This window comes from Hippocampus bargibanti, linkage group LG19, assembly GCF_051943395.1.
Source record: "Hippocampus bargibanti isolate YZ-2025 linkage group LG19, ASM5194339v1, whole genome shotgun sequence".
Classification (NCBI taxonomy): Eukaryota; Metazoa; Chordata; class Actinopteri; order Syngnathiformes; family Syngnathidae; genus Hippocampus; species Hippocampus bargibanti.
The window spans coordinates 5,986,242-6,014,189 of record NC_142752.1 but is presented as its reverse complement, the minus strand read 5'-3'; the positions used below and the strand labels follow the sequence as shown (position 1 = coordinate 6,014,189).

Here is a 27,948-nt window from a genome sequence, read left to right as displayed (position 1 = left end):
GCAGAGGTCGCCGGTTCGCGTCCCGGTCCGGCCTCCCTGTGTGGAGTTTGCATGTTCTCCCCGGACCCGCGTGGGTTTTCTCCGGGTCCTCCGGTTTCCTCCCACACTCCAAAAACATGCATGGCAGGCAGATTGACCACTCCAAATTGTCCCTAGGTGTGAGTGTGAGAGTGACTGTTGTATGTCTTTGTGTGCCCTGCGATTGGCTGGCAACCAATTCAGGGTGTCCCCCGCCTCGTGCCCGAAGACAGCTGAGATAGGCTCCAGCAACCCCCGCGACCCTAATGAGGAATAAGCGGCACGGAAAATGAGATGAGATGAGACCATTCGTTATTACGAGAAAGCTGCCATATCAGTAGTTGAATGTCCCACGTTTCGTGAATGGCGCATGGCTGAACGACCTGACAGTCATGTGACGTCGAATCATGTGGCGCAGTCACTTCCGACCAATCGATCTTTCTCCTAACGCGTCTATCATGTCGTCCTGTTGAATCGCCACCCGCTCAAGCATGTTTTTACTGAACCACGGCCGACGGCGCTTACCTCTCGGGTGCCCTCTTTGCTTGGTAGTGAGTGTGGGATGTTTGCTGCTCCTCTCCGGAGCGATGGCGACGGAGGAGAAGGAGGCAGATCAGTGGTACCAGGACCTCTGCAGGTATAAACACCCCCCATTGCACAAAAACAAAACAGCGCAGACTTCAAATTCAACTAATCGAAGATAATATTACGATTAAATTGTCTCATTACGCACACATGCACATCAAATGTCAATTGGATCATGTGATCTGACTCTTACCTCGTGACAGTCAAAAGGTCGGAGAACATGAGTCAGCCATTGCTTTCTTCATCTCGTTAACTTCTTAACAATACTTATTGTATTTCGATTGGTCTTTTGTCGCACCAAAAGTGTCCCGTGTCGCTAAAAGATCGCATCTGTTATTTTTATGGGAACGTTTGTGGCCGTCAGCGCTGGCTGTTGTCAAGCTAAAGTAGCGAGCTAGCTGCTCACGAATCAACAACTTGCGCTTGTACCGACTTGATCTCCATCTCTCATTAGCAACGGGTTGCTCTCAAAATGAGCAAATATTGACACGGCAAAGAGCTCACACACGGCTCTCGTCATCAAATAAGACTCTTTGATAACAAACATTCATCTTTCATCACTTTGCTGCTGTGAAATGTAAATTTCTCCACTGCGAGCCTAATAAAGGCAAATCCATCCATCCAATCCATTCATAGTTAGCACTGTAATGAGTCTGTATTATGAAACATAAAATATCTCAAAATCATAGAATTATCAGCAGCATCTTATACGAGGTGTCTTTTATGCATTTATCATAATAAAAAGATGTGTCTCATGATGTGGGGTGCCATACTGAATAGTACATTTTCATAATGGAACATTTTGATTGGTATCAGTGAAATCCAAACAGATTTTTTTTCGGTTCAAATCCGTTTGAATAACCCCTGTACCCTAACCAGATGTATTTAAAAATCATATCATGTAGAAATAGGCTCATTTTGGGGACATTTGGGCCATATGTTGTACCAAGAACTGAATATTTTTTCTTTATGACGTTTCCTTCCACTGGTGAAAAGGACACCTTGATTCACTCCTCTTTCATCCAATAAGGCTTCAAACAACACACTCTATGCAGAAAGTGGTTAAGATTGTACGACTGTCTGTGTTTTATGTGTTGTGCTGTATTATTTTGTCATTTTATGTGAACTTTTCTTTGGTGGTGCGGGCACCCCCTGCGGCTACTTTTGTTTTCTGGTTTAGAGGGAAGAAATTTCATGTGTTACACATTTGTCCTTCACTACACATACAAAAGTGTCCGAGCTACTTCGTGCACTTATTTTGTTTCCTATTTCTTTTTCAAAGCTACAAATGGGAGGCAATCGACATGGATCATAAAATAAGTTACACCCTCAAGCTGTGTGATTCGTCTCCATTGACTCCTTGCGGTCACGACGCCGCTGTCTGCGCCCACAACCTGACCAGCAATATTTACCAGTCTGTTGGTGAGTTTTAGTTCAATAATCAAATGTGTTGACTAATTTGAGTTGGTCAATGTTTTTTTTTGTGGATTCTGTCCTATGCCCTTGCCAAGTGCTGACACATTCAACACATCTATATAGTTCGACAAAAGCAGTAATGAAAGCAATTATCGTACATTTAAAGAAAATATTAATGTGCGACGCGACCCTAATGAGGAATAAGCGGTACGGAAAATGAGATGAGATGAGATTAATGTGCGAGTCAATGAAAATTATGTCAACATGCTGTAAAAGAAAAATGTTACAAAATGTTTTTGAATCTGAAGAAATAGGACACATTGTACAAAGGGGGAAAAAACAAAGCAAAAAATGTCAAGGTGAAGAGGATTCAAGTCATTTCATTTTCCTAACAGCGAAGGTTTTTGAGAATCAGATTTTTTTTCTTGTAAAAATCGTGTTATTTTACAGCCGATTCCCTTGAGCATTGAAGGAGTGGTGGTGGTGATTGATTGCTTTATGCAAGCAGTCTGATGTACTCTCCCTTGTTTCCCCATGACCACCTCATGGCACAAAATGTTTTTTTTAAACAAGAAACTTGTTAGTTTAATTTATTTAGAACAGCAAGGCTTTTATAAAACTATTTTTGTGTCCTTAAAATGACCGTTTGGGTTTAGTGGGGCGGTTTCTGTATTGTGTAATTTTATACGTGATTCATTTTCCTTTCATAGCAGCAAAACAAAAGGCTTAAATCACAATGCTCCCGTTGTGGCAGTCAAAAGGTATGAAGCTAGAATCGTATACTTTCAGGGACTGCGACATTCAAAACATAACATTCTATCGCTCCCTATCTTGCGCAGGAATAAAATAAACATTACGGGTCTTCTTTCTATTGGTTGCTGCCAAGTTCTCAGTATTAAACTACTGGCTGGTGGAAACGCCGTCTGTGTGTGTGGTTATCAAAGCAGAACGTTTCCCATTTTGTTTTATTTATATCAACCTCAAAACATGCCAGCTGTGACAAATGATTTTCTCAAAGGGCAGAGGCTCAGCTGGGGTGACGGGGTGAACTTTTTTTTTAGTCAAGTTTGGGATTTGGGGAAAGAGGGGGGAGACCAGCCCGTTTCACACATTCAGTCATAGAGGTAGACTATTACGACCCATCCACTTACACCGATCTCTTTTCGTCTCCTCGTGCAGGTGATCTGTCCCTGCGGAGGCTGACCGGAACCGTCCTGGATTACAACAGTACTGTGAAATGTGCGGGAAATGACAATTTTGTCCAAACTACCATCGGGTTCCAATGTGGGAAAACTATGGTGAGCTCAAACAAGCATTGACTGACACTGAAATAGTTCAACTCTGACTTCGGTGTTGAGATTTTTGAAGTATTTCCATTCCAGTAAGTTTAGCCTATTTAATTTGTCTACTATTAAAAGAAAAATCAATCCGCTACAGGTGATCTGAGCTATGAACATGACACATTTTGTGGATTTTATTGTGACGGATAAATGTAATTATCATTGTTTTTTTTACTTATCTTTGAGTCATAACACAGTTAGTCAAGTTTGCATTGTGCAAGTATGTCTCCTTTAAATGTTGTGATTGTCGTGCACAGGGTACTCCAGAGTTTGTGGCCGTTTCCCAGTGCGTGCATCACTTTGAGTGGAGGACGTATGTGGCCTGCAGCAGCGACAAGTTCAAACCGCACAAAGAGGTGCGGCAAATGACACACTTGGACGTTGGCGGTTCCTGAAATTCTGTGTGTTTTTAATAGTCAAGCATTTATTTATATTTTTTTGTGTGTGTGCAGGTGCCCTGCTTTGTCTTCGACACCGACAGAAAGAAGCATGACCTCAACCCACTGATCAAAGTCAGCGACGGCTACTTGGTCGACGACGGCGATGACAGCGTTGACTTCTATGTCAACATCTGCCGCAGCCTCGGTCAGTCGCCATTTATATGTCCGAAGAGCTTTTAGCTTTTCGGACCTGCGTCCATGAACCTTTGGCTACATTTCACAATTTCTCTCGATTTCTTGGTTTGGACTTGCGGTTTTACCATGTGAAATGATACATTCCTCCACTGTGACAGGTGGAGGAAGTACGCGCTGTCCGGAAGGTTCTGCTGCCTGCCTCGTTACAAAGAACGTGGGCTATAACATGGGCTCTCCCACAAAGCCTTTGGAGCTCCTATCCAATGACAGGTTAGTCTTAACAAGTCTCTGGATCCAACTGAGATTCACAAATGTGTACAACTGACGACAAAAAAAAGCTAACACATTTTGGGATTGGATTTACCTTAATACTAATAAAAATAAATATATTTAATTTACATCCGCCTTTCAGAGCACCCAAGGACACCTTACAATTAAAAGAACAATAATTAATTATGTATTTTTGTTTGTCTCACAGTGGAGAAATTTACATTTCACAGCAGCAAAGTTATGAACGGAAGAAATACAGGAGCTGCTGGAAAGGCAGCCAAAACACACAGATTTATGTATTCAACAATTACACAAATGTATGATTAAAGTAACACCGTTGTTTAATTCAATCATCAATGTAGCTCAAATTATGACCCAAAAACCATTTCTGATTCCGTTTCTAACATTACCTAGAAAATAATTACTTTTTAAAATAGGCACAAAAAACTGGAGTGCAATTTATCACCAATTTCAAGCCTGTCAAAATACAAATTAGTACTTTCCCATTATCCATTTGATTATATGTTTGACTCTTTGGCTCATCGTGTTGTCATATTATTTGTTATTTATTTATTTTTTGTTGTTTTGACTTCACGATGGCGGCGCGAGAGTGGCTGCCTTTCCAGCAGCTCCTGTATTTGTTTTTTCTACTTCTTTCATTCCTTTCAACTTCCTTCTATAACTTTGCTGCAGTGAAATGTACATTTCTCCATTGCCAGACTAATAAAGGTAAATCCAATCCAATCGTTACTTGACAGAGGATATTTGTAATCACTTATTCCCTGGTTGTCTCCATTGCTCACCATCCGTCTGCAGACTGAGGCTCCAATACAACATTCCCGCTGATGCAACTCCTCCCGTCTTCTGTAACGGACACTCACCCGCCGTCACCATCACTTTCATCTGTCCATCAAGCAGACATTCAGTAGGTTTCCCTCATCTTTGTAGTCGGTGCGAGCATGTCGTGGACGTGAGTGACTTACTGTGGTCCCGAATGCTCTTCTGATCACAGGGAAGCACACCTAAAATGATGGCGGAGGCCAACTGCCGCTACGAAGTGGAATGGGTGACGGAGTACGCCTGCCACAGGGATTATTTGGAGAGCGACACATGCAAACTCACCAGCCAGCAGCATGACATCTCCATTGACTTGACGCCGCTCACCTTGAGCTGTAAGTTGTCCAATCGGCCTGGCCTGGACTCATTCACTGCCAGACGTGCAAAAATGTGTCCACTCCACTGCCAGGGTTTTTGTCATTTTCACTCAAACTACAGGACCCATAGAATATTAAGTTTTAGGACTTCATAAGCATTCAATGCAGCATTAAAAACGTGAGACTCTTCCTTCATCAGAAAAAAGAGTTAATTCCTAAATTATATGGGTCTGGAGTAATATAAGCTCGAAATGAGGGTGGCTGCCCAAAATACAATCCATTACATATTTTATTTAGCTGGAACAAAGTGCAAATGTGGAAAATAGGCAAATGCTGCTCCCTTGTGGAAAAGAAGAAACAGTGCCAGAGGCCATGGCTAGGCGTTATCGGCACCCCAGCATGAAAAAACAAAACCCGAACAAGTTTGCGAATGGTGCTTTACGTGATATTTTCAATTCCCGAATAAATTCGTGAATGGCAGTGAATGTTAATAGTAAAAAAAAAAGCTTTCTCATGCTTTATTCACATCTATATTCATACAAGTGCGACAAAGCGGAAGAAGTGTTGCCACATCTTTGGAAATGTTCAGCTTGTTAAAAATATTTTGCATAGCAGGAATGAATGTCATTGTTTATTAAAAAAAAGCCTGGACTGGATTGTGACCATTTCCAAATCCATCTTTATTTTTGTGTCTAGCTGCAGACCATCCCTATTATGCCCATTCATCAGACAGCGACGGGACTGAAAACTACATTTATTACTTGAACGTGTGTGGAAAAGTGCCCTCGGACGAATGCAGCAGTCTGGGAGAATTTGTTTCCTCCTGCCAAGTGAAGAAGACAGGCGACGTCAAGAAAGTTGCCGGAAGATACCGAAACCAGACTTTGCGGTAAGTGTGTCTTTTGTCTGATTCATAAACAGTGATACCTCAGCTTACGAACTTAATTGGTTCCCAGAAAGTGTGTGTAAGGTGAAAAGTACGTCTTCCAAACATTAATTTCCAATAGGAATCCATTAAAAATGACAATAATCCGTTTCCAGGTCCCCATAAAACATAATTTTATACTAAATAAGCCTTAAAACTACACAAAATATACCTTATTTTATGTATAATACATGTGCTATTGTATTGTAATTAAAGAAATAAACTGTAGTGTATAATAAAGTCTTTTATTTACCTTTGTGATGGTCATTGATGTAGTAGTTGCATCTTGATGATATCCGAGTGATGTTGCAGTGCTTTCTCGGCGATAATACCCTCACACACTGTCCCCTGCGAGCTGTTTTTCGTTAATCCAAATCAACCGCAGTTTTTCAACCTCTTCTATTGTCTGAGATCGTTGCTTAGACAACACAGAAACATCCTTAGCCACATGTCGACTTAGCATACTGGTACTGGGATGCTAAGTCACACAAATGCACACCTCGTTCGTGTTTTTTGATGATCTTCTTCTTCTGCACAACCGTAATTTTCCTTTGTGTCCTCTTCGGCTTAACACTAGCCTATGCTGGGGTCTTTTTCGGTCCCAAAAAAGCAAAAGTATTACACTTGAAAACAAACCACATATGCCACGTATGCACTCAGAGAAAGGGTGTGTGGAAAAGTAGTCTGGAACCCACGGAGGCGCTGTTCGGCCGTGTGTTTTGTTGTTCTTCCGCCGAACACTAGTCCGCCAGCCATTGTGGCGCTCCGTGTGTTTCCCGAATCCTAGTTCGTATGCGAATATTATATTCTCACAAATTTAGTGTTCGTAAAGTGAAAAGTTTGTTAGCTAAAGCGTTCGTAAACCGAGGTATCGCTGTACTTCCAAACGCGCCTCTTTTTTGTGTGTGCAATTTTCACATTCTTGATTCTCTTCTTTTCATGAAAATTCCAAAATGGCTGATAGCCTTTCCCTCAATTCACGTTCATTCTAGCGCTTCACGTACAGAAATTAGACTCTGTAGGTGATCTTGCCTTTTCTTTTTCAGTTACTCTGACGGAGATCTGACTCTCATCTACCCCAACGGCGCCAAGTGCTCCACCGGTTTCCAGAGGATGACCATCATCAACTTTGACTGCAACAGGACCGCATGTGAGAAGCATGAAACACCAGCCAGATTAGCCACTAGCTAATCCTATTGTGTGCTATATTAATTTCCTTTTTTTTAATTCTCAGCTAATGGTGGTTTGGGAGCCCCTGTGTTTGCTGGGGAGACAGACTGCACGTACTACTTTGACTGGCAGACCGCTTACGCCTGCATCAAGGAGAAAGAAGACCTTCTGTGTCGGGTTACTGATGGGAGCAAGCATTATGATCTTTCGCCTCTTACTCGCATCCCTGGTGAGTGCTGAAGATCCATTTATGCCTGACTTTTTTTCCTTTCTTGTGGAACCTGTCCCTATCTATTTTCTGAAAAAGTCAAAATGTGTGATTTACTGCTCTTTCTATAACAATGCCACAAATATGCAGCCAAACCTGATACATCAACTAGCCATCTTGAAGTAAAAAAAAAACTAACAAATAATATGACAACACAAAGACACAGAGTGTCATTCATTCTTCAGCACTTGCTGTACCCTCTTTGTGACATGAAGCAGTTCCAGATGAAAGAGGACAGGATCAAAGCGTCCTTTTCAGCCGTAGATCAGGGACGTTATGATGGAATGTGCATGTCTACTACAAGCTAAATGTTGAAAGCAAACACACAGCTGTAGCATCCACTGAAGAAAAGAGATTGTCTTACATCTCCTGTCTCACATAAATCCGCTTCAATTCACAGCCGCGACAGTTCCACATACGCATCGGCACCCTGCGCTGATGCTCCTTCTTATCGCGGGCTCTTCAAGCCATGCATCCATCCAGCTATATACTTTCCAACACGGTTTTTGTTCCAGGTTCAGAGTTTAATGGCAACTGGGAGGTGGTGGATCCCAAATCCTCCGAGTCTGACATGAAGCGCTTCTACCTCAACGTTTGCCACAAAGTGGTTCAAGCAGGAGGAGCCGAGGGCTGCCCAGCGAGTGCGTCCATTTGTTCCGTAGGTAAGAAGAGAAGTAGCGAGTAGGCCGTCACCTCACCTCAGGTCAATTTATTAATAACTGAACATCTAGAAGGTTGCCGTCAACCTCGTTTATGATCCATGTGTTGAAACCAAGCGGTGGGATACATTTACGCTCCTGATTTTCTATTTCAGACAAAGAGCAGAAGATGATCAACCTGGGCAGCTTCCTCTCATCCCCCCAGAAGACCGAGAAGGGAAACGACATTAGACTATTATACACCGATGGAGACTTTTGCAGCAAAACCACAAGAATTCAAACTATCCTAACGCTCAAGTGCAAACCAGGTGGTCTTAATATTCGTAATCATAATGCTCATCGTGATCCATGAGTGAGCCCATTTCAGATTTTAAACTGTTTTCTGCCTCCTGCAGGAGATTTGGAGAGTGCGCCCATCCTCCGAAGTATTTCATCGGATCGCTGTGTGTACGAATTGGAGTGGTACACGGCGGCTGCGTGCGTCCTCTCCAAGACGCAAGGGGACAACTGTAAAGTGGAAGACCCACAGGCCGGTAGGACACATTCAAGGCTCAAATTCTTGCTTTGGATGACAGCAAAGTAAATGACTTGAGTGTTTTTTTTTTTTTGTACTCGCCAGGCTTCTCCTTCGACTTGTCGCCACTCACCAAGGCCAACGGCGGCTATTACAACTTGACCAATGACAACTACGACTACTACATCAACGTATGCGGCCCGGTCACAGCTGCCACCTGTCCCGAAAAGGCCGGAGCTTGCCAAGTTGAATCAAGGTTAAAAAAAAAATAGTTTGCAAATATCTACATAATACTTTCCCTCGCATATTTCTTCATATGGATTTGTTTCCTCCTTTTGTCATTACAGTAGTTTGAGTCTGGGCCAGGCAAACTCACGACTGTCCTACTACGACGGCCTTATCCAGTTGACTTACAGCAACGGCTCGCAGTACAACAACCAGCAACGCACCCTGCGATCCACCCTCATCTCCTTCCTCTGCGATCCTGAAGCCGGCGCTGGAAAACCAGAATTCCAGGTCGATATCCTGTCATTTTTTTGTTCTTTTTGTATCTTTTGACAAGCAGCTTCTTTTAATACTAGTCAATTCTATTCAATGGGCACAGGTGGAAGACAAGTACACATATAACTTTCACTGGTATACATCGTACGCATGTCCCGAGAGGCCTCACGAGTGTCTGGTGACTGATCCTAAAACTTTGGACCAGTATGACCTATCCAGGTTAGCTCCTGCTATTATTGTGTGTAGCGTTATTTCCCCCACAACTATCCGAGTCTGATATTTTCCTTCCGTCTGCAGCTTGTCTTACCCGTCATCCGGCAGCAACTGGCAAGCCATGGACCTATCCGCCCTACGAAAGTACTACATCAACGTATGTCGACCCATCAATGCCGTGAAGGGCTGCGACCGCCATGCGTCCGTCTGCCAGATGAAGTATACAACCACGGAGGTACTTCTGCACATTTTTATCAAAGTTATGTATTGAAAAGAGGGTTGAGCCTGAATGCTTTATTAATGAGTCCCTTTTTTCTTAGTCGTTGGCGGTAAAACTAACACTAAAATCTCGTTACCGATTCTGCTATCGTCTGGTGTTTAATATTGTTGTTAAATGAATAGCAAAGCAAAAAAGAAAAAAATCAGCATTTAGTGTGAATGTTTCTTGATTTATTTATCTCGCTATGCAGCTATATGGCTATCTATCTCTAGCTAGCTATTTGCTACCTTGCTGGCTGGCTGGCTATCTAGCTAGCTATCGATGAACTATATAGCTATCTAGCTCGCTGGCTTGTTATCTAGCTAGGTAGCTATTAGCTATCTATTGGCTAGCTAGCGTTACTTCCGGGTTGAGTGAATGCTGGCGCGTGTGGCTTCCGCTGCTTACCCACAAAAAAAAATGTATCCTGTGACTGAGGAGTGACGTTGAGAGTTTTGAAAGCCGCTTAAAAAAGAAATTTATTATTATTATTATTATTATTATTATTATTATAGATTAATACACTGTTTCTACCAGCCACAATACAGAAATGAATTGATCCTTCCCCAAAGATGTCAAAAAAGTATAAAATGTCATGTATTTTGTCCCTCCTTAGGGCTATCCACAAGAAGTGGTGTCTGTCAGTAACATGGGCGTCTCCAAACGAGGCCCCATCATCGAGGGTCGCGACCGGCTGCTCCTCGAGTTCACAGACGGCGCCCCTTGCGAGTCAGACGGCCTCAAGCTGACGTACACCAGCCGAATTCATCTGGTGTGCACCAGGGGAATGCTGGTTAGTGAAATACTTTAAGTGGGGTGGGCGCAGCTCGGGAATCTCTGTAACTTTTTTTTTTAACTTTTCATTTTCATCGTCACACAGTCAACGGGGCCGCGATTCCTTTTATACCAGAATTGCACCGCCAACTTTATATGGGACACGAGAGCTGCCTGTGCCATTACCACGACCAAGAACAGTGTAAGTCACAGGTGTCAAAGTCAAATTGTTGTGTAGTGTGATAGGATGATCAGCACGAGTGCGGCATGCTTGAGTGCGGCATGCTTTCGTGTGTTTTGGTCGATGTCGGTTGCTTCTGTTGACAATCAAAATCGCCCGGGAGTAAAGTACTGCGCAATGAAACGAGAAAACAAACTGTGCTTTTCGCCAGTAAACCTGCGCGTTTTAAACATCGTTGCAGTTTTCACTTTGTTAAGATGTCGTGGAAGAGGGATACACAAGAGTGATAGCAGAACGGTAATCTTCGCTATTTTAATTGACGTTGGCTGAGATCCGGTGATGTCATTTTCCACCATTTTAATTTCCCTTGGCTGGGATCCCTGATTAACATCAAACATAATATTTTGGGCTCAGTTTTACTTGAATGCGTATACCCCCATATCCTGCAAATTGAGCAATGTGCTTCCATCTCAGAGCTGCGCTGTGATAGATCCTGACACCGGCCTGGAGTTGAACCTGCAGCCGCTCGCCTCCAAGACCGGATACAAGACCACCGCCAACGGAAAGGACTTTGTGGTAAGAAAGATGATTTTGTTGTGACACACTTTTTATTACAGAAAAATTATTTGAAACATAAATAATTCTCTACAACGCTTCCTCTCGGTTCGTCTCACTCCGCAGGTGAACATCTGCTCAGATCAGGCCGATTGCGGTGCGGGAATGGCGGGCTGCGAACTGGAAGAAGGGCATCCCATCAGTCCAGTGGGGGTGGAGAAGTCCTTGGAATACTCCACGGATGGCCTCCTCAAACTGACATACAAGGGACCCCGTGACGATTCTACAGGTAAGCAGATTGACAAAGTACAACCCTCCGCATCATCACAGTTGCTCTCTGTCCCTACGCAGCCTGTAAAGAAGTCAAAATAAAATTAAAGTATGCACTGCTTTTATTTTTAATGGATTTTTCAATTTTGTTTCCCTTCCCCCGTTTTCATTGCTTTGCTTTTTTATGTGCGCATGCGTAATAGCTTGCGTCAGTCATATCTTAAACTACAATACAATATTGATTTATATAGCGCTTTAACAACAGCTGAAGCTGTAACAAAGCGCTTCACATGGACAGCTATAATATACAGGAAATAAAGCAGTCACAAAGATAGGAGAAAGCACCAGGGAGTGAAACTAAGATCAAGTCTGAATCATGCTTATTAAAACAATACATGTAACTACTGTGTAATACAGGGTGACCCAAAAAGATGTGTACCCATGAAAATTGAAATTGCGGCTTTGATTAAAAAGGTATTTATTTCAAATTATAACCACACAGTATTCAGTTTACAGAAGAGCATTCAACAGATTTTAAGCTATTTCTGTAAATTTTAGTCAATCTATTGCTTTGCCAAGATGTGTTCCAAAAGTCCACCATTTCGTTGCAAGCAAACCTGTACTTGTCTGATAAAATTGTCAATCACTTTTACACACAAGAAGAGTGTGTAAAAGTGATTGACAACTTTGTCAGACGAGTACAGGTTTGCTTGCAACGAAATGGTGGACATTTGGAACACATCTTGGGAAAACCATAAATTGACTAAAAATTGACAGAAAACGCTGAAACTCTGGTGGGTGGTCTTCCATAAACTGAATAATGTGTGGTTGTCATTTGAAATAAATAGCTTTATAAACAATGCCACAATTGAAATTTTCATCGGTACTCATATTTTTGGGTCACCCTGTACTTTCTTGTTGGAACCCAAAAAAATGTCTTCCTTCCTTTTCAGCAACTCGGGACACCTTCACCATTAACTTGGTCTGCGATCCAAGCGCACATCCCGGATCATTAAAATTGCTGCGTGAGGACTTGAACACCCTTCCCAGCCACGTGGTCCACGACGTCCTCTTCGAGTTCTCCACTGCACTGGCCTGCGTCCCCGCGCCGGTGGACTGCCGCGTCATTGGTATCTGCCCGGAAAATGTCGCCAGATCCGTCTACCTTCTTCAATTAAACGTGCGTCTGTGTGCCCTGCAGATTCCCACGGCAACGAGTACGACTTAAGTCACCTGGTCCGAGGCGGAGAGGACAGTCCGTGGGTTGCCATAGATACAGATGCGGTGAAGGCGCGCAGCTTTTACATTAATGTCTGCAGACCCATCCCCTCTGTGAAAGACTGTCCTGGTCAGTGCAACTGTCAATCTCCTTTAACCACAGGATATTGAATTACATACGGAGTGACCCAAAACGATGTGTACCCATGAAAATTTCAATTGTGGCTTTGATTAAAAAGCCATTTATTTCAAATTACAACCACACATTATTCAGTTTATGGAAGACCGTTCACCAGAGTTTCAGCTATTTCTGTCAATTTTTAGTCAATTTATGGCTTTCCCAAGATGTGTTCCAAATGTCCACCATTTCATTGCAAGCAAACCCGTACTTGTCTGACAAAGATGTCAATCACTTTTACACACTCCTATTTTGGGAGAAAACATTGCTGCAGTGAGGGACTCAGTCAGACGCATCTTTTTGGGTCACCCCCCCTAAAGAGGAGTGTGTGAAAGTGATTAACAACTTTGTCAGAAAAGTATAGGTTTGCTTGCAACGAAATGGTGGACATTTGGAACACATCTTGGGAAAGCTATAAATTGACTAGGTGGATGATCTTCAATAAACTGAATAATGTGTGGTTGTAATTTGAAATAAATACCTTTTTAATCAAAGCCACAATTGAAATTTTCATGGGTACGCATCTTTTTGGGTCACCCTGTACCTTAAATAGATTTATTCAATGCTTCAAGTCAGTTGAAAAGCTTGTATTCACTACAAAATGCCAATATGCCTCCCTGCAGTGGGCCCCTTGGGCGCCTGTGCCGTCATCGATGGAGCCAGTTACAGCCTGGGTCTGGTCCAAGCCAGCCCGCAAGTGGCAGAGGACGGCTCCATCAGCATCTTGTACCATCACGGTGACCAGTGCGGCGCAGCGTCTCGCTATTCTACACGCATCATCTTGCTGTGTGACGACAGCCCAGTGGGTCATCTGCAACATTCTTACCGGCAATGCTCAGTTGCACAAAATAGGGCTCGCTAAGAAACACACATCGCGTTTGTGTTTTCAGGGCACTCCCATGTTCGACCGGCAGGACGGTTGCGAGTACGTCTTCATTTGGCGGACCTCGGAAGCGTGTCCCATCAGGAAGTCCCAAGGTAGAGCTGCCACGCAGAGTATGCACTTGGCTGGTGATGTCACCACTGGGGCATCTGCTTCACATTAATTTTGGGGATTCAAATCCGAGCTCTTCCCGCATCCCAAAAATCCACTTGCTTAGTTTTAAGACAAATGTTGGATGCCAATGGTCTTAAATATCTCTAACAGTCGTACTCACCCTGCGTTTCTTCCCAGGTGACGAGTGCCGTGTTTGTGACCCGAGAAGTGGCTTTGAATTCAACCTGAGCTCCCTGAAGGGCAAAGATTACCCGGTGAGAAGCGACAAGTACATTTACCATCTGTCAGTATGCGGCGGACTCCAGCGGGCCGTCTGCTCCGACAAAGACACGGGCAGCGACGCCATTTCCTCGTGCCAGGTGGACGGAAGCAGCCACAAAATAGCAGGTGAAAAAAAAAAATATATATCCCAGTTTGTGGTCTATATTAGCTGTGTGGCTTTTCTACAATTGTGACTGGTTTGTATGCAGGAATGGCTAATCAGCGTCTGATCTTCGTGGGTGATCAACTGATCTTGAACTACACCAACGGGGAAACATGCCACAAGATTTACCAGCGGTCCACAGAGATCCACTTCTCCTGCCACCCTGACATGCACCCTGTAAGCTTTACGCTTTGTTTCCAACTCTTCAACTTCATCGCCTTTTCACGGTTAAAATAGTTTCCGTCATAAATTGTGACTGAGAATGTTGTTATTTTCACTGTTACTTGTATTTTCTCCTTTTTCCTCTTTCCTTTTTTTGTTTTATTTAAGGGAGTGCCAGAATTCATCAAGGAGACTACAGATTGCACCTACTTGTTCAACTGGCCAACCGCCTTGGCATGCCTCCCTGTCAAAACTACCAGTTGCTCATACCAGTAAGATGCTTCTCAAGCAGCTCCATCGCATTTGTCATGGGACAGAACCAGCAAACCATAAAAAATCATAAAAAAATTAGTGAATGTTGTTCATTGGTACTCTTCCTACCCTTAGTGACAGTCGGGGCCACTCCTATGACCTCTCACCTCTGGCCATGGAGGCCAACAACTGGGAGGTGACTGCTTCGACAGAGGACACGAGCAAGAGATTCTACATCAATATATGCAGGTCGCTGGTACCGCAGGGAGGTATGTTTTTTTTGTGATTGTTCCTGCTCAGCTATCAGCGTTTCCCATCAATTATCACATTTTTACCCTCAACCAAAAAATATCCTGACAAATGACAAATAATGCGTAACGTCTGTGCAGCGCAACAAGTGCGCCATTAGATCACACAAATGATCTCAATTCAACTGTATGACAAATTTGAGTAGGGTTCAGTAATTTTCCAATAACATTTCTTGTCTGTTCAATTTCACGCTTAATATGTGAATGTGCACTCCAGACAACAATTTGTCCAAAAATAATTGAAAAGTCACACTTCCCAAATACGTTTTTAATAAAAGATGCTCTTCTGCTGCGCCAGGTTCGTGGAAGTGTCCCTCCGGCAGTGCATCCTGTGTGAAGAACGGAGACCAATATGTGAGTCTGGGTCACGTGACGAATGGCCCCACATGGGACACGAGCGTGCTGAAGCTGCAGTACAGCGGCGGCCAAGCCTGTCCCGACGGAGTCCGCAACAGGAGTACCATCATTCGCTTCAAGTGTGATAAAGACCAAGTTGTACGTTACCAAGTTTTGACTTCATCTTGCACAAAATTGTTGTTCCAAAATATGCTTTATGCTTTCAAACATTTTTGTTCCTTCCCAGGACTCTCGTCCAACCCTCATTTCCGCCATCGAGGACTGTTTGTACACCTTTGTGTGGTTAACGGCAGCTGCTTGCCCGTTGAACAGCAGCCAGCACGACGGCTGCAGAGTTACCAATCCAGCTACAGGTTTAGTTTTTACATTTCTTCTGGCAGGATATTGATGTATTTTACGGCAATGGCAAAGTATGTTCACTGTGTTATTTCAATTTCCTTTCAAATCTTGCAGCATTTGTTGCTTTGCAAAAAAACATAAAAATACCAACTTCCACTGTTTCAAACTGATTAAAAAAAAATTGTCTTTTTGAAGGCCATTTGTTTGACCTGAATAGCCTGAGACGGGATGGCGGTTACACGTTGTACGACCACAACATCCAAAGCAAGATGTTCCGCATCAACATTTGCACCGACATTGCTAACGCCGGATGTAGCCCAGGAACCGGTAGGTCACAATCGGAATCATTTCCTTGGTGTCTTGATGAGTCTGGGACATGCTCGCTTGAAAACTAGCCAGAGGATGTTTTTGCATCTAACTTCCTGTCAAGATAAAATGTTCTCATCCAATTTTATTTCAAAATAGAATTATTCTCATACCTGAATCAAAAGTAATAACAAAAAGATTCTTTAATCTTTGGGACGGCACAAAATGTGACTGCCCACCCCGAGGGGGCAGGCAGGGGAGAAGAGCCAAGAGATAAGAGAGACGAGGGGCTTGTTGGGAGAGGTTTTATAAAGTCAGACAGGATGTGACGTCATGTAAAGCTGGATAGAATGTGACATGATGACAGGAAGTCCGAGAAAATAAAACGATTGAAAGGAAATAGAAAAGCTGTTTATAATGTGTAGGTATAGTGAATTGCCCTAACATCAACGTATATGTGTTTCCCGTATGTTATACATTTTTTGACATCAGTTCAAATAATGTACTGCGTACTACAACTTTTATATAGGATTTATTTTGTTTTTTTTTAATTGTGAACCGATCTTACAAAGAGCATTTTGGCTCAAATCCAGTTTGTCTCAATTGCTGGTAGCCGATGACAATGCTGCCGCCAATCGCTACTATTGTCATGGCAAACCAGCATAAGTAATCCTCAATCATATATTTCTTTATCATTGCTTACGGTCGGATTGATAAAAGCATAACGTTGACATGGGCGTTAAACTGTCTGCATTTCCGCTTGTGTTCGCATATTTTTTTATCATTAAAATAATCAACCCGAGACTGTACTACAACTTATATACGGGAATTGTAATCATTTATAAGGGTATCTATTAGCCATGGTTGACAGGTATGTATTCTTGATGTTTTTCATACATACATGCATTCTACATTAATAAATATAATAAGCCCATTTACAATTGCTCTCATCATCTAAGGCAAAAAGTTCACCACTCGGTTCAATGAAGTCGCACCTTTGCACATGCTACGCTGTATGTATGTTAAAGTCTTGATTTTTGTCACAGCTGTGTGCATTAAAGACGTCAACAGCCTGCTGAGTGGCGGCCAGACCAGTGGGAAGCTCTCGTACAAGGATCACGTGGTGGAGCTTACGTATGAGGGAGGAAGTCCATGCCCCGCCAACCCCGCCCTCAAACACAACACCGTCATCCACTTTATCTGCCGGTACGGTCTATACTCCCTATAACGACATCTGCTCGGAAATGGCACTTTAAAGTTATCCAATGTATTTTATAGACCACCCAGTATGAGCTCCGCCCCTCCAGAACCGGTACTTATTGACTCCAACGCAGACACGTGCACGCATTTGTTTGCCTTTCACACTCACCTGGTGTGCGAGCAGCCTGTGAGTATATTTGTAGGTGTAAATTTCCCACAGTGAATAGTCAAAGATGAAATACAAAGCTAACTTGTGATGAGTCGTAACTCCAGCTTTACATCATCCGCCCAGGTCACATGTTCGGCCCAGAACGGCTCCAACACGGTTGACCTGTCACCTCTGATCCATTCCACTGGTTACTACACCGCCACAGGTTAGCGTGCGCGCGGAGATGACTCATTAACCGGATCGATGCTATTCGTCCACATTGATTTCTGTTTTTTTTTTTGTCTTTGTGGTGCTCAGATGACGCGGTGGACGAAAATGATGACTCCCCAGATTTTTACATCAACATTTGTCAGCCTTTGAACCCCATTCCCGGTGTCACTTGCCCGCCTGGCGCCATAGTCTGTATGGACCCAGACAACGGACCCCCAATTGTGAGTCAATGAATTTCATTTGAAAATGTCATTAGTAATAATGGAATACAAAACAATACATCCTAATTTATATAGCGCGTTCACAACAATTGCAGCTGCAACAAAGAGCTTCGCATAATAGTCAACACAAAGCAAAATAATAAACACAACAGGAACACAAAACCAGTTGCGCAATCTTAACGACTTTCCCCATGTTTGACTACAAGACAACACTATTACATGAAGCAGTTCTAGATTAAAGAGGAGCGGATTGACGCCTCCTTATCACCAATGGATCAGCGACGTCATGCTGGAATGTGCACGTCTGCTACTCGCTAAGCTTTAAAGGCAAACACGAAGCTGTAGCATCCATTGACAAAAAGAAATTGTCTCACATCACCTTTCCCTTGTGAATCCGCTTCAATTCCAAGCCGTGATTTTGCATAAAAATTCTTCTTGCGGGACAGGAATGCCAAAGAAACAATTGTCAGAATCTGAAGCTTAACATTTCTCTGGTCAAAAGGACATCGGGCGGACGACGAGCGGCCCTCAGATCAGCGCCACAGGCGATGTGTCCATCACTTATTTCAGTTCCACCCGGTGTGTGTCGAACCCGGCACAGAACTACACCTCCACCATCATCTTCACCTGCCAGAGAGGCGTGGAACTGGTTTGAAAATTATTTACTACATAGCATCTGTTTTTTTAGCACTTTAATAACTGGGCTTTGTGTTTTTAGGGATCCCCGCACATGCTGAGGCTGCAGGGCTGCGTTTACATTTTTGAATGGGCCACCCTTATCGTGTGTTCGGATGCCACCCACACCAGCGGATGCAAACTGGTTGACACTCAGCTGCAGTACACTTTTGACTTGTCGACGTTGACAGGCCAGGTCCAGGTGAGGCATTGTACACCCCCCCAAAATTTCAATCAAGGCTATGTATGTATTAATATCATGTGACATCCTGTCAGAGATGTTCGTTCGGACACTGTGAACAAAGGCTCGAATACAGGAAGATTGTCTTTTACTGCCGGTGGGGACGCCAAACCTCTGCAGCCCTCTGTCGAGCTATTTATTGAGAGTACAGTATATGCAAATTTAGTGATACATTAATCAAGCATAGTCTTCTTTATTTGAATACTACGGAGCCCCCAAGGGGACATCGAAGAAAACAAAACTTCGCAAAGTTTTGCATTCCCTCGTAAAACTTTGCGAGATTCGCAGTTTTTTTTTTTTTTTTCGATGTCCGCTTGGGGGCTCCGTAGAGTACCACACCCCTGGACGCCCCAAGCACCAACATCCATAAACCAACAGAACATAGACATTTTAATGGATCGTCTTTCTATGAATTGATAGATTTGTAACCTGGCTAATGAGCTCTTCCTGTGAAGTCCTAAATTCTGCCTACCTGAGGATGACAGTTTAACCTCAAATTGACCCCAGATTTTTCTGTGCTTCCATTGTGGGCCTTGTGTTCGGCCAACTAAGCATACAACAGCATGGAACTTTTAAGTATGATAACCTCTATTCTGTCTATCCTCCATCACATGCTGTTCATTTTTGTAACAGGTCCCGCTGGACACCTCCACCAGCTACCTCATCAACGTGTGCAGCTCGGTGGCCGAGCCCACTTGCAAGGGCGCTGCCGTTTGCCGCTCGGGCAAATCTGCAGTGTCATTCGGCATTAGTAAGGCCATGACCATGGATTTCAAGCACGAGGAGCAAGCTGTGCTGATGCAGTATGGCGGGGGGGATCCGTGCCCACCCAGTAAGTACGCCGTCGCCACTATCTGAAGTGTTCACAAGGTAGCCACTAGGCTTTGATTCTATTCATATTTTCAATTTGAAGCCCTCATATGACAAAACGTTGTTTTTGTAGTGACGCATGAAGGTGAGGCGTGCGTGTTTCCCTTCACGTTCATGAAGCGGACGTACACTGAATGCACCACAGATGACAGGACCGATGGCAAAAAGTGGTGCGCCATTACCGCCGACTTTGACAAGGATAAAAAGTGGGGCTTCTGCGAGCCAGGTGAGCCAGCCAAAGTTTACTCAGCAACTTGAAATGTAGCAGATTTAGTATCATGACTAAGCCCACAAAAACAAATTTCTCCATTGTAGGACGAATAAAGGTTTTCTGATTTTGATTCAGAAACCTGGACACGGTGGATCTCATATTTCTTCATTCTTTCCGCTCTCAATTTAGCATCCGCCAAGCGCCGGTCATCCATATTGTTTACCTGTGACCCATCTGCGGGCCACGGCTCCCCGCAGCTGTTGTCGGAAACGGCGGGATGCTCGGCAACCTTCCAGTGGCGAACGAGCGCCGTATGCGCCCCGCGGAAGATGGAGTGCAAGTTGGTCAGCCAGCATCAAACCTTCGACCTGCGAGCCCTCTCTTCCATCACCAAGCCGTGGAAGTTCAACCACAACGGCGACTCGTGAGTCTCTGTTCTGATTTTTTTTTTTTCCTCCATTGTCGGCCTCATGACTCTCTCTCATTTCTATATCTCCAGGTATTCTGTCAACCTCTGTCAGGGGATTCATAAAGGCCCCCCGGGTTGCGACGAGGGAGCCACAGTATGTCGCCACTCAGCAGACGGAACCACGCAGACGCTGGGCCGCGTCCACACTCAGAAGATGAGTCACAAGGGTGAGAAATATATCCATTTTTCGGTGCAAACTCCTCACAGGGAGGGGGGGGGGGGAAGGAATTGTACCCGGTACATCTGCACTGCGAGGTCGACACGCTAACCACTTGGTCACTGAGCCACCCTCCTCTATCATAAGGATTAAATTTTTACTTTGCCAATGCCTTTGATGCTGTACAGTGCAACTTGCATTTGTGTGAGGAATTTGACAGTATTCAAAACACCAAAGAAAATCAATCCACCCCAAAAGAGTGAAAGTGTGTGAAAAAAAAGTCTACACAGAAAAACAAAAGCTTTATATTAAAAAAATGAGTGAAAAAAATCCAAATGACTAATTACATAAGTATATATCCAGTGATACCTCAGCTTACGAACTTTTTTTCCCAGAAAGGGTGTGTAAGGTCAAAAGTTCATCTGCCAAACATCTATTTCCCATACGAAATCATTAAAAATCAGAATAATCCGTTCCCAGGTCTCCATAAAGCATAATTTCCTACTAAATAAGCCTTAAAACTACACAATACATACCTTATTTTATATATAATAAATATGCTATTGTATTGTAATTAAAGAAATAAACTGTACTGTACAATAAAGTCCTTTTATTTACCTTTGTGATGGTCGTTGATGTAGTTGCCTCTTGATGATATCCGCGTGAAGTTGCCGTGCTTTATCGGCGATAACACCCTCACACATTCTCTCCTATGAGCTGCTTTTCGTTAATCCAAATCAACAGAGGTTTTTCAACCTTTTCTATTGCCTGAGACCGTTGCTAGACAACACAGAAACACCTTGAGCCACACGTATCAATGGTCGACTTAGCATACTGGTACTGGGACGCTAAGTCACACAAACGCACACCTCGTTCGTGTTTTTCGATGATCTCCTTCTTCTGCTCGACCGTAATTTTCTTTTGTGTCCTCTTCGACTTAACACTAGCCTGTGGTGGGGTCTTTTTCGGTCCCTAATAGCCAAAGTACTCCACTCGATAGCAAAAAAACTAGTCCGCCAGCCACCGTGGCACTGTTTAACCGTGTGGTTTGGTGTTCATCCGCCGAAAACTAATCCGCCAGCCATCGTGGCGCTGTCTGGTTTGGTTTGTCCGCTGAAAACTAGTTTGTATGCAAGATTATATTCTCGCGAATTTAATGTTCGGAAGCCAAAGCGTTCGTAAACTGAGGTATCACTGTATGTGCTTTATTCATCCCATTGGAGAGAGTTAAATAACAAAGTAACTGTGTTTATCCACCTCTGACCTGATCTGCTCTTCCCTCTCACATAGACGGCGTGATTTCGGTCAACTATTCAGCCGGCGATGCCTCTTGCGGGAACGGCGTGCCAGCAAAGACGGAGATCCAGCTGAGTTGCGGCACCACCGTCGGCCACCCGGCCATAATCAGGTATGAACGCAGCTTTACATGTGACATAAAGCCCAGCCGGCGGCGAATTCCAAAAACAATGCTGGCGCTTTAGTTGTGAAAAACATTCATTTACTTTCCGGTTTAGCGGCCTCGAGCCGCCGGTTAATGAAAGAAGATTGTTCATGTTAAACTTTGGCTTTATAAACAATTGTGTATAACTCCTGTAATACAGTAAAGTCTCGTTATATCAATATCGGTTATATCGATAGTACTGCTTATTACGATACTACAGTAAAGTCTCGTTATATCGATATTCAAGGGAGTCCGAAAAAATATCGATATAACCGGGACTATCGATATATCCGACCCTGTTTGCATGTAATTTTCTCCGTGCGTGCATAGAAATAGTATCGATATAACCGGGACTATCGATATATCCGATATCGATATAACGAGACTTTACTGTATTTCTATGAACGCAAGGAGAAAATTTACATGCCGCAGGATCGGATATATCGATAGTCCGGTTATATCGATATTTTTTCCAACTCCCGAGAATATCGATATAATGAGACTTTACTGTATATAACATTGTCGATAATAATACTTCTTATATTTAACCTCTAAAAATAATGTATTGATACTTTTTATTTGTACAGGATGCCCCAAAAAGAAGCATAGCCATTAACATTTCAATTGTGGCTTTGATTGAAAAGCTATTTGTTTCAAATTACAACCACACATTATTCAGTTTATGGAAGAGCATTAACCAGAGTTTCAGCTATTTTCTGTCTGGTTGTAATTTGAAATAAATAGCTTTTTAATCAAATCCACAATTAAAATGGTCATGGGTACGCATCTTTTTGGGTCACCCTGTATATGCCCAAATTTCAGCTATATATGGAAGTCAATACTATTATGCATCAAAACTGCACAAAAGTTCAAAATTATACGTTGGGTTTACGTACCATTAATCGAGATGTGTTCTAAAAGGCATCATGTATATCTATTTTTTGTATAAGGTGGAAGTAACCCTAAACAGTGTCATGAATGATTGACTTTTGAGTGGCGAACATTCACAAAACTTGGTCGGTCGATGAGTTCAAAGAACAACTGACAATGTCGGAATTCCAAACGATATGTTCATCAATGTTGCCAAATTTTATAGTCGCGTTACCAACTGAAAATAAGAAGGAAGCCGCGGTTTGTTACATCATCACAAACTCTAAAATGGCATGCATGAAATCTCTCAGCATTGACAGGGTGTCCTGCCTCTTTGTGATCGGCTGGGAAACGCGCCTGGCATGTGCCGTCAAGCAGCGTGAGGTCGAGATGGTCAATGGCACCATTCAGAATCCCAACACCGGCGCCCACCTCAGTCTCGGGGAGCTTTACTTCAGGTAGTCTCGTTTGGAATTCATTTGTTACCCCCTTTCTCTACCTTCCTCACCCAGTTGCATATCATAACGTGTGCACGTGTGTGTCCTCAGTCCGCACCAAGCCTCCGGAGACATCAGAGACAATGGGGACCACTACATCTACCACATTCAGCTGTCCGGTCTCACGAACAACTCCCTGCCCACCTGCGTAGGCGCCAATATTTGTCAGGTCAAACTCAACGGACCCTACAGGCGGCGAATCGGATCTTCCAGCAAGGCCAAATATTGCATTAAAGGTATTTGACATGCTCTCGGGTTAAGAGCACGGGTGACCAACTTTTTTAAAATGGAGAGCTTTTATGGAAGGAAATATTTTTACCGCTCATCCTGGCATAATTTCAAATTCCAAGTATGAAAATGTTTTGCTGTAGACTACAGCCTTAAATCTAGAGTTTATTTAGTCTGGCTCCTTGACGGTTAATACGTTATCTTTTCATGCATCAGCGCCATAATGTCCTGAAAAGTAAAATGGTACAGTGACTCATTGACTTTTATTATGTAATTTGGAGACAATCTCTGAGGACAGGAAGTATGAAGAAAATTTTTGAGCAATGGTAGTGGAGATGTATTTCTTTTGGTTGGGGTGGAGAGAGCAACTTGAAAAAAAATTGCAAAGGAAAAAGGAACTGACTACATTACTGATTCAATATACAGGTAACATCCGACTTACGACCGGCTCGACTTACGACCTCCCGTACTTACAACCACGACCTCCAGACCCTATTTTAAAAACTTTAATTCTATGCCTGGCACCGCAACGCGCTAGCAGGCCGGCAACGCGTACGACTATTTTGGCCAGCCAGCCAGCACAGCCATCGACTGTGTGATGGCACCAGAGGGAGTAGTTTGCGAGTCATTTAGCCTCAGAGTCTCTAGTCAACATTTTGAATGGATTTTGACTTACGACCATTTTGACTTATGACCGTGCGTCGCAACGGAACATGGTCGTAAGTCAGATGTTACCTGTATGTCTAACGTGACCCCCCCTTCCCCCTCAGGTGGTAATCTGGATGTGATGGTGTCCTCGGACTCGACGTGCGGGCGCGAGAAAACCAAAACGGCGTCGTCCACCATCATGTTTCAGTGCAATCCGACGGCTGGCGTGGGCATCCCCAAGTTCATGCGGGAGACTGACGAATGCCAATACATGTTTGTGTGGCACACCGACGCCGTGTGTGGCCTCACGTGAGTTACACAAAATAAGATAAAATGGTCTTGACTGAGTATAATGTCCGAATGAAATTGCCAGGGAACATTTCACGGCATTCTACACCTGCCCTGTCATTGCCTGGTAACCCGTTCAGGGTGTCCGCCATTGACTGACTGTGTCCTGTAGGACTGTGGACACCCAGACGCAAGATGACGACGACCTTCCGACTCTTTCCAGAAGGAGTCAAGTTTTGGCCTTGTTGCTGAGCCTCTTGATAGCGGGCATGAGTGTTTGTCTACTTGCGCTGGTGCTGCGTAAGCGAGAGAGAAGGTATGAAGAACTTGTACTCAAGGTGTCACCTTTTCACCTGTAATATCTGAATGTTGTGTAGCGGCAGTTATTATGTAAATTGCCTGAATGGTGACATCACAATTGGTGAAAATAGAGATCAATTTTACAAATGTGGCTTTTTGTTCCTTTCCAGACAATTGATGATTCAGAAGGTCGCCGGCTGCTGCAGGAGAGGCAATCAGGTCTCGTATAAATATTCCAAGGTAGGTTCTCCTGCTAAACGAATGACTGAAGTCGAAGTAGTTCATTGTATTTTTTAAATTTTTTTGGTTTTGAGTGAAGTTTTTTTTTTCATTAGTTTGGTTATAAATCATTTTGGATTGGACTGGATTGGATTAACCTTTCTTAGTCTCGCAGTGGAGAAATGTACATTTCACAGCAGTAAAGCTAGCAAGGAAGAGGAAAGGAAAGGAAGAAGTAGAAAAACAAAATACAGGAGCTGCTGGAAAGTTAGCCACTCATGCGGCACTACCTTGAGGTCAAAAGAACAAAAAAAAATAAATAACAGAATAATATGACAACACAAAGCCAATCTGAAGCACTTTCTGCACCCTCTTTGTTGTATGACGTAGTTCTAGATGAAAGAAAAGATCAAATCGTCTTTCACCAGTGATCAGGGACGTCATGGTGGAATGTGCATGTATACTACAAGCCAAATGTTAAAAGCAAACACGAAGACATCCTTTGACGAATACGTTCTTACATCTCCAGTCCCATGTAAATCCACTTCAATTCCAAGACGCGACAATTCCACATATGCATCGGCGCAAGGCTACCAATTGTAATTTAATGAAGAACCCTCAATGTTGTTCTTCTACACAGCAATAGAGACATTGAAAATGATCCATGAACGTTCAAGATGAAAACAAAAGACATTTTATGTCCAGCGCAATCTAGTGGATTGTGAAGGTATATTTCCTGCGTTGCCTTTCAGGTGAACATGGATGAAGATGCGGGCGAAGATGAAATGGAATGGCTGATGGAGGAACTAGAAGCTCCTTCTGCGACCTCTTCCACTCTATCCTTCTCCTCTTCGCAACGGGGTCGCAGTCACCAGAGCAACGGGCACATCAAAACCAAGCCGGTCAACACGGACGGCCTACGTTCCTTCTCGTTGGACGAGCAGGAGGACGACAGCGAGGACGAGGTCCTCAGCCTCCCCGGAGTGCGTGTTGTCAAGTCATCATCCGCTCATCGTAGTGTCTTCCTACAGGTAAAAAAAAAAGTTGATACTTCACTTGTCCTTTTGTCGAGATGACAACATATCTTGTCTTCACTTGCACTTTGGCTACGTAACCAGAAATAAGATGAAGTAACACATCTTATCTTGGCTTTGTCGAAATAACAAACAAAGGGACATGGTGGCTCTTGTTGTGTCGATTAGGAGGAAAGTGACGAAGATCTGGTGGGCCTCCTAGATGAACCTGAACGAAAGCGGAAGAGCGACAAAGCTCGCTCGGCGGCCGCCCACCAGAATAATAATGCGCCGTCTAAAGCCAAGCGGGAGGAGAACAACGACGACAGCGATGAGGACCTTCTGCGGGTGTAACTCACCCTCCGGAATTGCACTCTCTCTCTCTCTCTCTCTCTCTCTCTCATTCAATCTCTTTCTCAATGAATGTCGCCATAGAAACACCCTCAGCTTAACTGACACTTCCTCCACTCCCTTTTGCTACCCTTTTGTTATTTATTGATTGCTCCGTTTATTTAAAAGTGTTTCTCACCGTTGCTCTGAAAGCGATCAAGATGGCCAAGTTGTTCCCCTCGGTCAGCGGGTTTCGCGATTATCCGCAACGGTATTCTTTTGTAGCCGTGCCATTTTGTTAGCACTTTATCTCAAAGCAAGGGTCTCTTTGCAGATTGTTTTAAGATGAAGGTTGTACGCGGCAGCAAATGGTCCGACCGGTCTTGAAAACGACGAACAAATTCAACGTACGCGGTGAAGGTTAGTCGTCGTCCGGTTTTAAAGGGAATGAAGATGCTCGGGTGTCATGTTGTATACACTCAACATAAAATCGTTGCTCCCCCTGAAAAGAGAACGTGAGGCTTTTTTTTTTAGATTGATTGTTATCGCATTTTCATGCCTTTGTTTGTTTGAAATTTTATGATTATTTAAGCGTGATTCAGCGAACGGATGCCAGGTGAAAGTTTTCAGAGTGGCCTTGTGAGTAAAGTTGTCATGTCAAAGCCATATTTTTATGCCCGTTGTCATTGCCTTTTTTGTTTGCCCTGTATTTGTATTTCCCATATTTTTGGGGGTAAAAATGCCAGTTAAATTATGAAGACTCAGAAATATAGTTTTTCTTCTGAAAATTAAAGTAATTAAAGAAAAGTAATCAAGGGTTGTCCACTTTGGCCGCATGTTTTTATTTATTTTTCTTTCAGTCAAAAGGTGGGCAAGTATTATAACAGCCTCACTTACTCATGGGGGACAAAAACAGAAAGCAAACAAAAAATTGCCTCTCCTCATAAAAATGCTCCCCATCTCCTTGCATCAAATGGAGGAAAAAAAATACTCCTTAAGAAAATAAAGTCATCATTTTTAGCAAACGACCTATTTTATGACCTTAAGAAGAATGTCGCCATTTGACTACTACACAAAAGAAATGCGAGTACGTTTCAGTCACGCAGGGTAAAGACATTGATGTCGAGCAGTAGTTATTCAACTCGTAACATTTCAATGAATAAATTCTGTATTATTGTCAAAGCTGTGATGAGATCTGACTTGGTACGTGAATATATTTGGTACTGTGCAACAATGACTTATTTTGGGGGGATTCACGCCTGAGCGTTTCCTTGACATTTTGAAAGTGGGACAAAAATGTTTTTTAGAAAAGCACAAGTGCAATCATCACTATCCCGCGCGTTCAAATGTATGCTTGTTTTCCGAACGTCCATGTACTGATGTCTTGAAAGTTATTTTTTGGTTCTTTTGTTTTGTTTGTTTTTTTGAATGAACACCTCATAAATGACACTCTGCTGTATTTGTTTTCTTAATGGCGCCGAATTTCTTTCGGAAATGATAGGA

The 27,948-nt window shown here is 43.3% G+C and overlaps 1 protein-coding gene across 1 annotated transcript; it reads left to right on the top strand.

Moving 5' to 3' along the window:
* Positions 1-414: 414 nt before the first annotated feature.
* On the top strand, positions 415-27,904 carry igf2r (insulin-like growth factor 2 receptor). The gene is made up of 51 exons (XM_089021901.1): positions 415-655; positions 1,886-2,025; positions 3,199-3,317; positions 3,617-3,715; positions 3,812-3,944; positions 4,093-4,204; positions 5,021-5,129; positions 5,217-5,376; positions 6,055-6,247; positions 7,330-7,433; positions 7,518-7,682; positions 8,237-8,383; positions 8,536-8,688; positions 8,776-8,913; positions 9,000-9,150; positions 9,242-9,410; positions 9,499-9,614; positions 9,693-9,843; positions 10,484-10,660; positions 10,748-10,843; positions 11,297-11,398; positions 11,504-11,666; positions 12,601-12,777; positions 12,849-12,995; positions 13,667-13,845; positions 13,934-14,021; positions 14,218-14,427; positions 14,511-14,641; positions 14,795-14,898; positions 15,014-15,147; positions 15,485-15,681; positions 15,770-15,896; positions 16,078-16,209; positions 17,235-17,394; positions 17,467-17,575; positions 17,681-17,762; positions 17,855-17,988; positions 18,491-18,637; positions 18,707-18,865; positions 19,538-19,736; positions 19,848-20,000; positions 20,175-20,409; positions 20,485-20,621; positions 21,902-22,019; positions 23,234-23,380; positions 23,471-23,655; positions 24,418-24,604; positions 24,756-24,899; positions 25,054-25,123; positions 25,855-26,133; positions 26,305-27,904. The coding sequence occupies exons 1-51, from the start codon at positions 510-512 to the stop codon at positions 26,467-26,469; spliced, it is 7,479 nt and encodes a 2,492-aa protein (XP_088878027.1). The 5' UTR covers positions 415-509; the 3' UTR covers positions 26,470-27,904.
* The last annotated feature ends 44 nt before the right edge of the window (positions 27,905-27,948 follow it).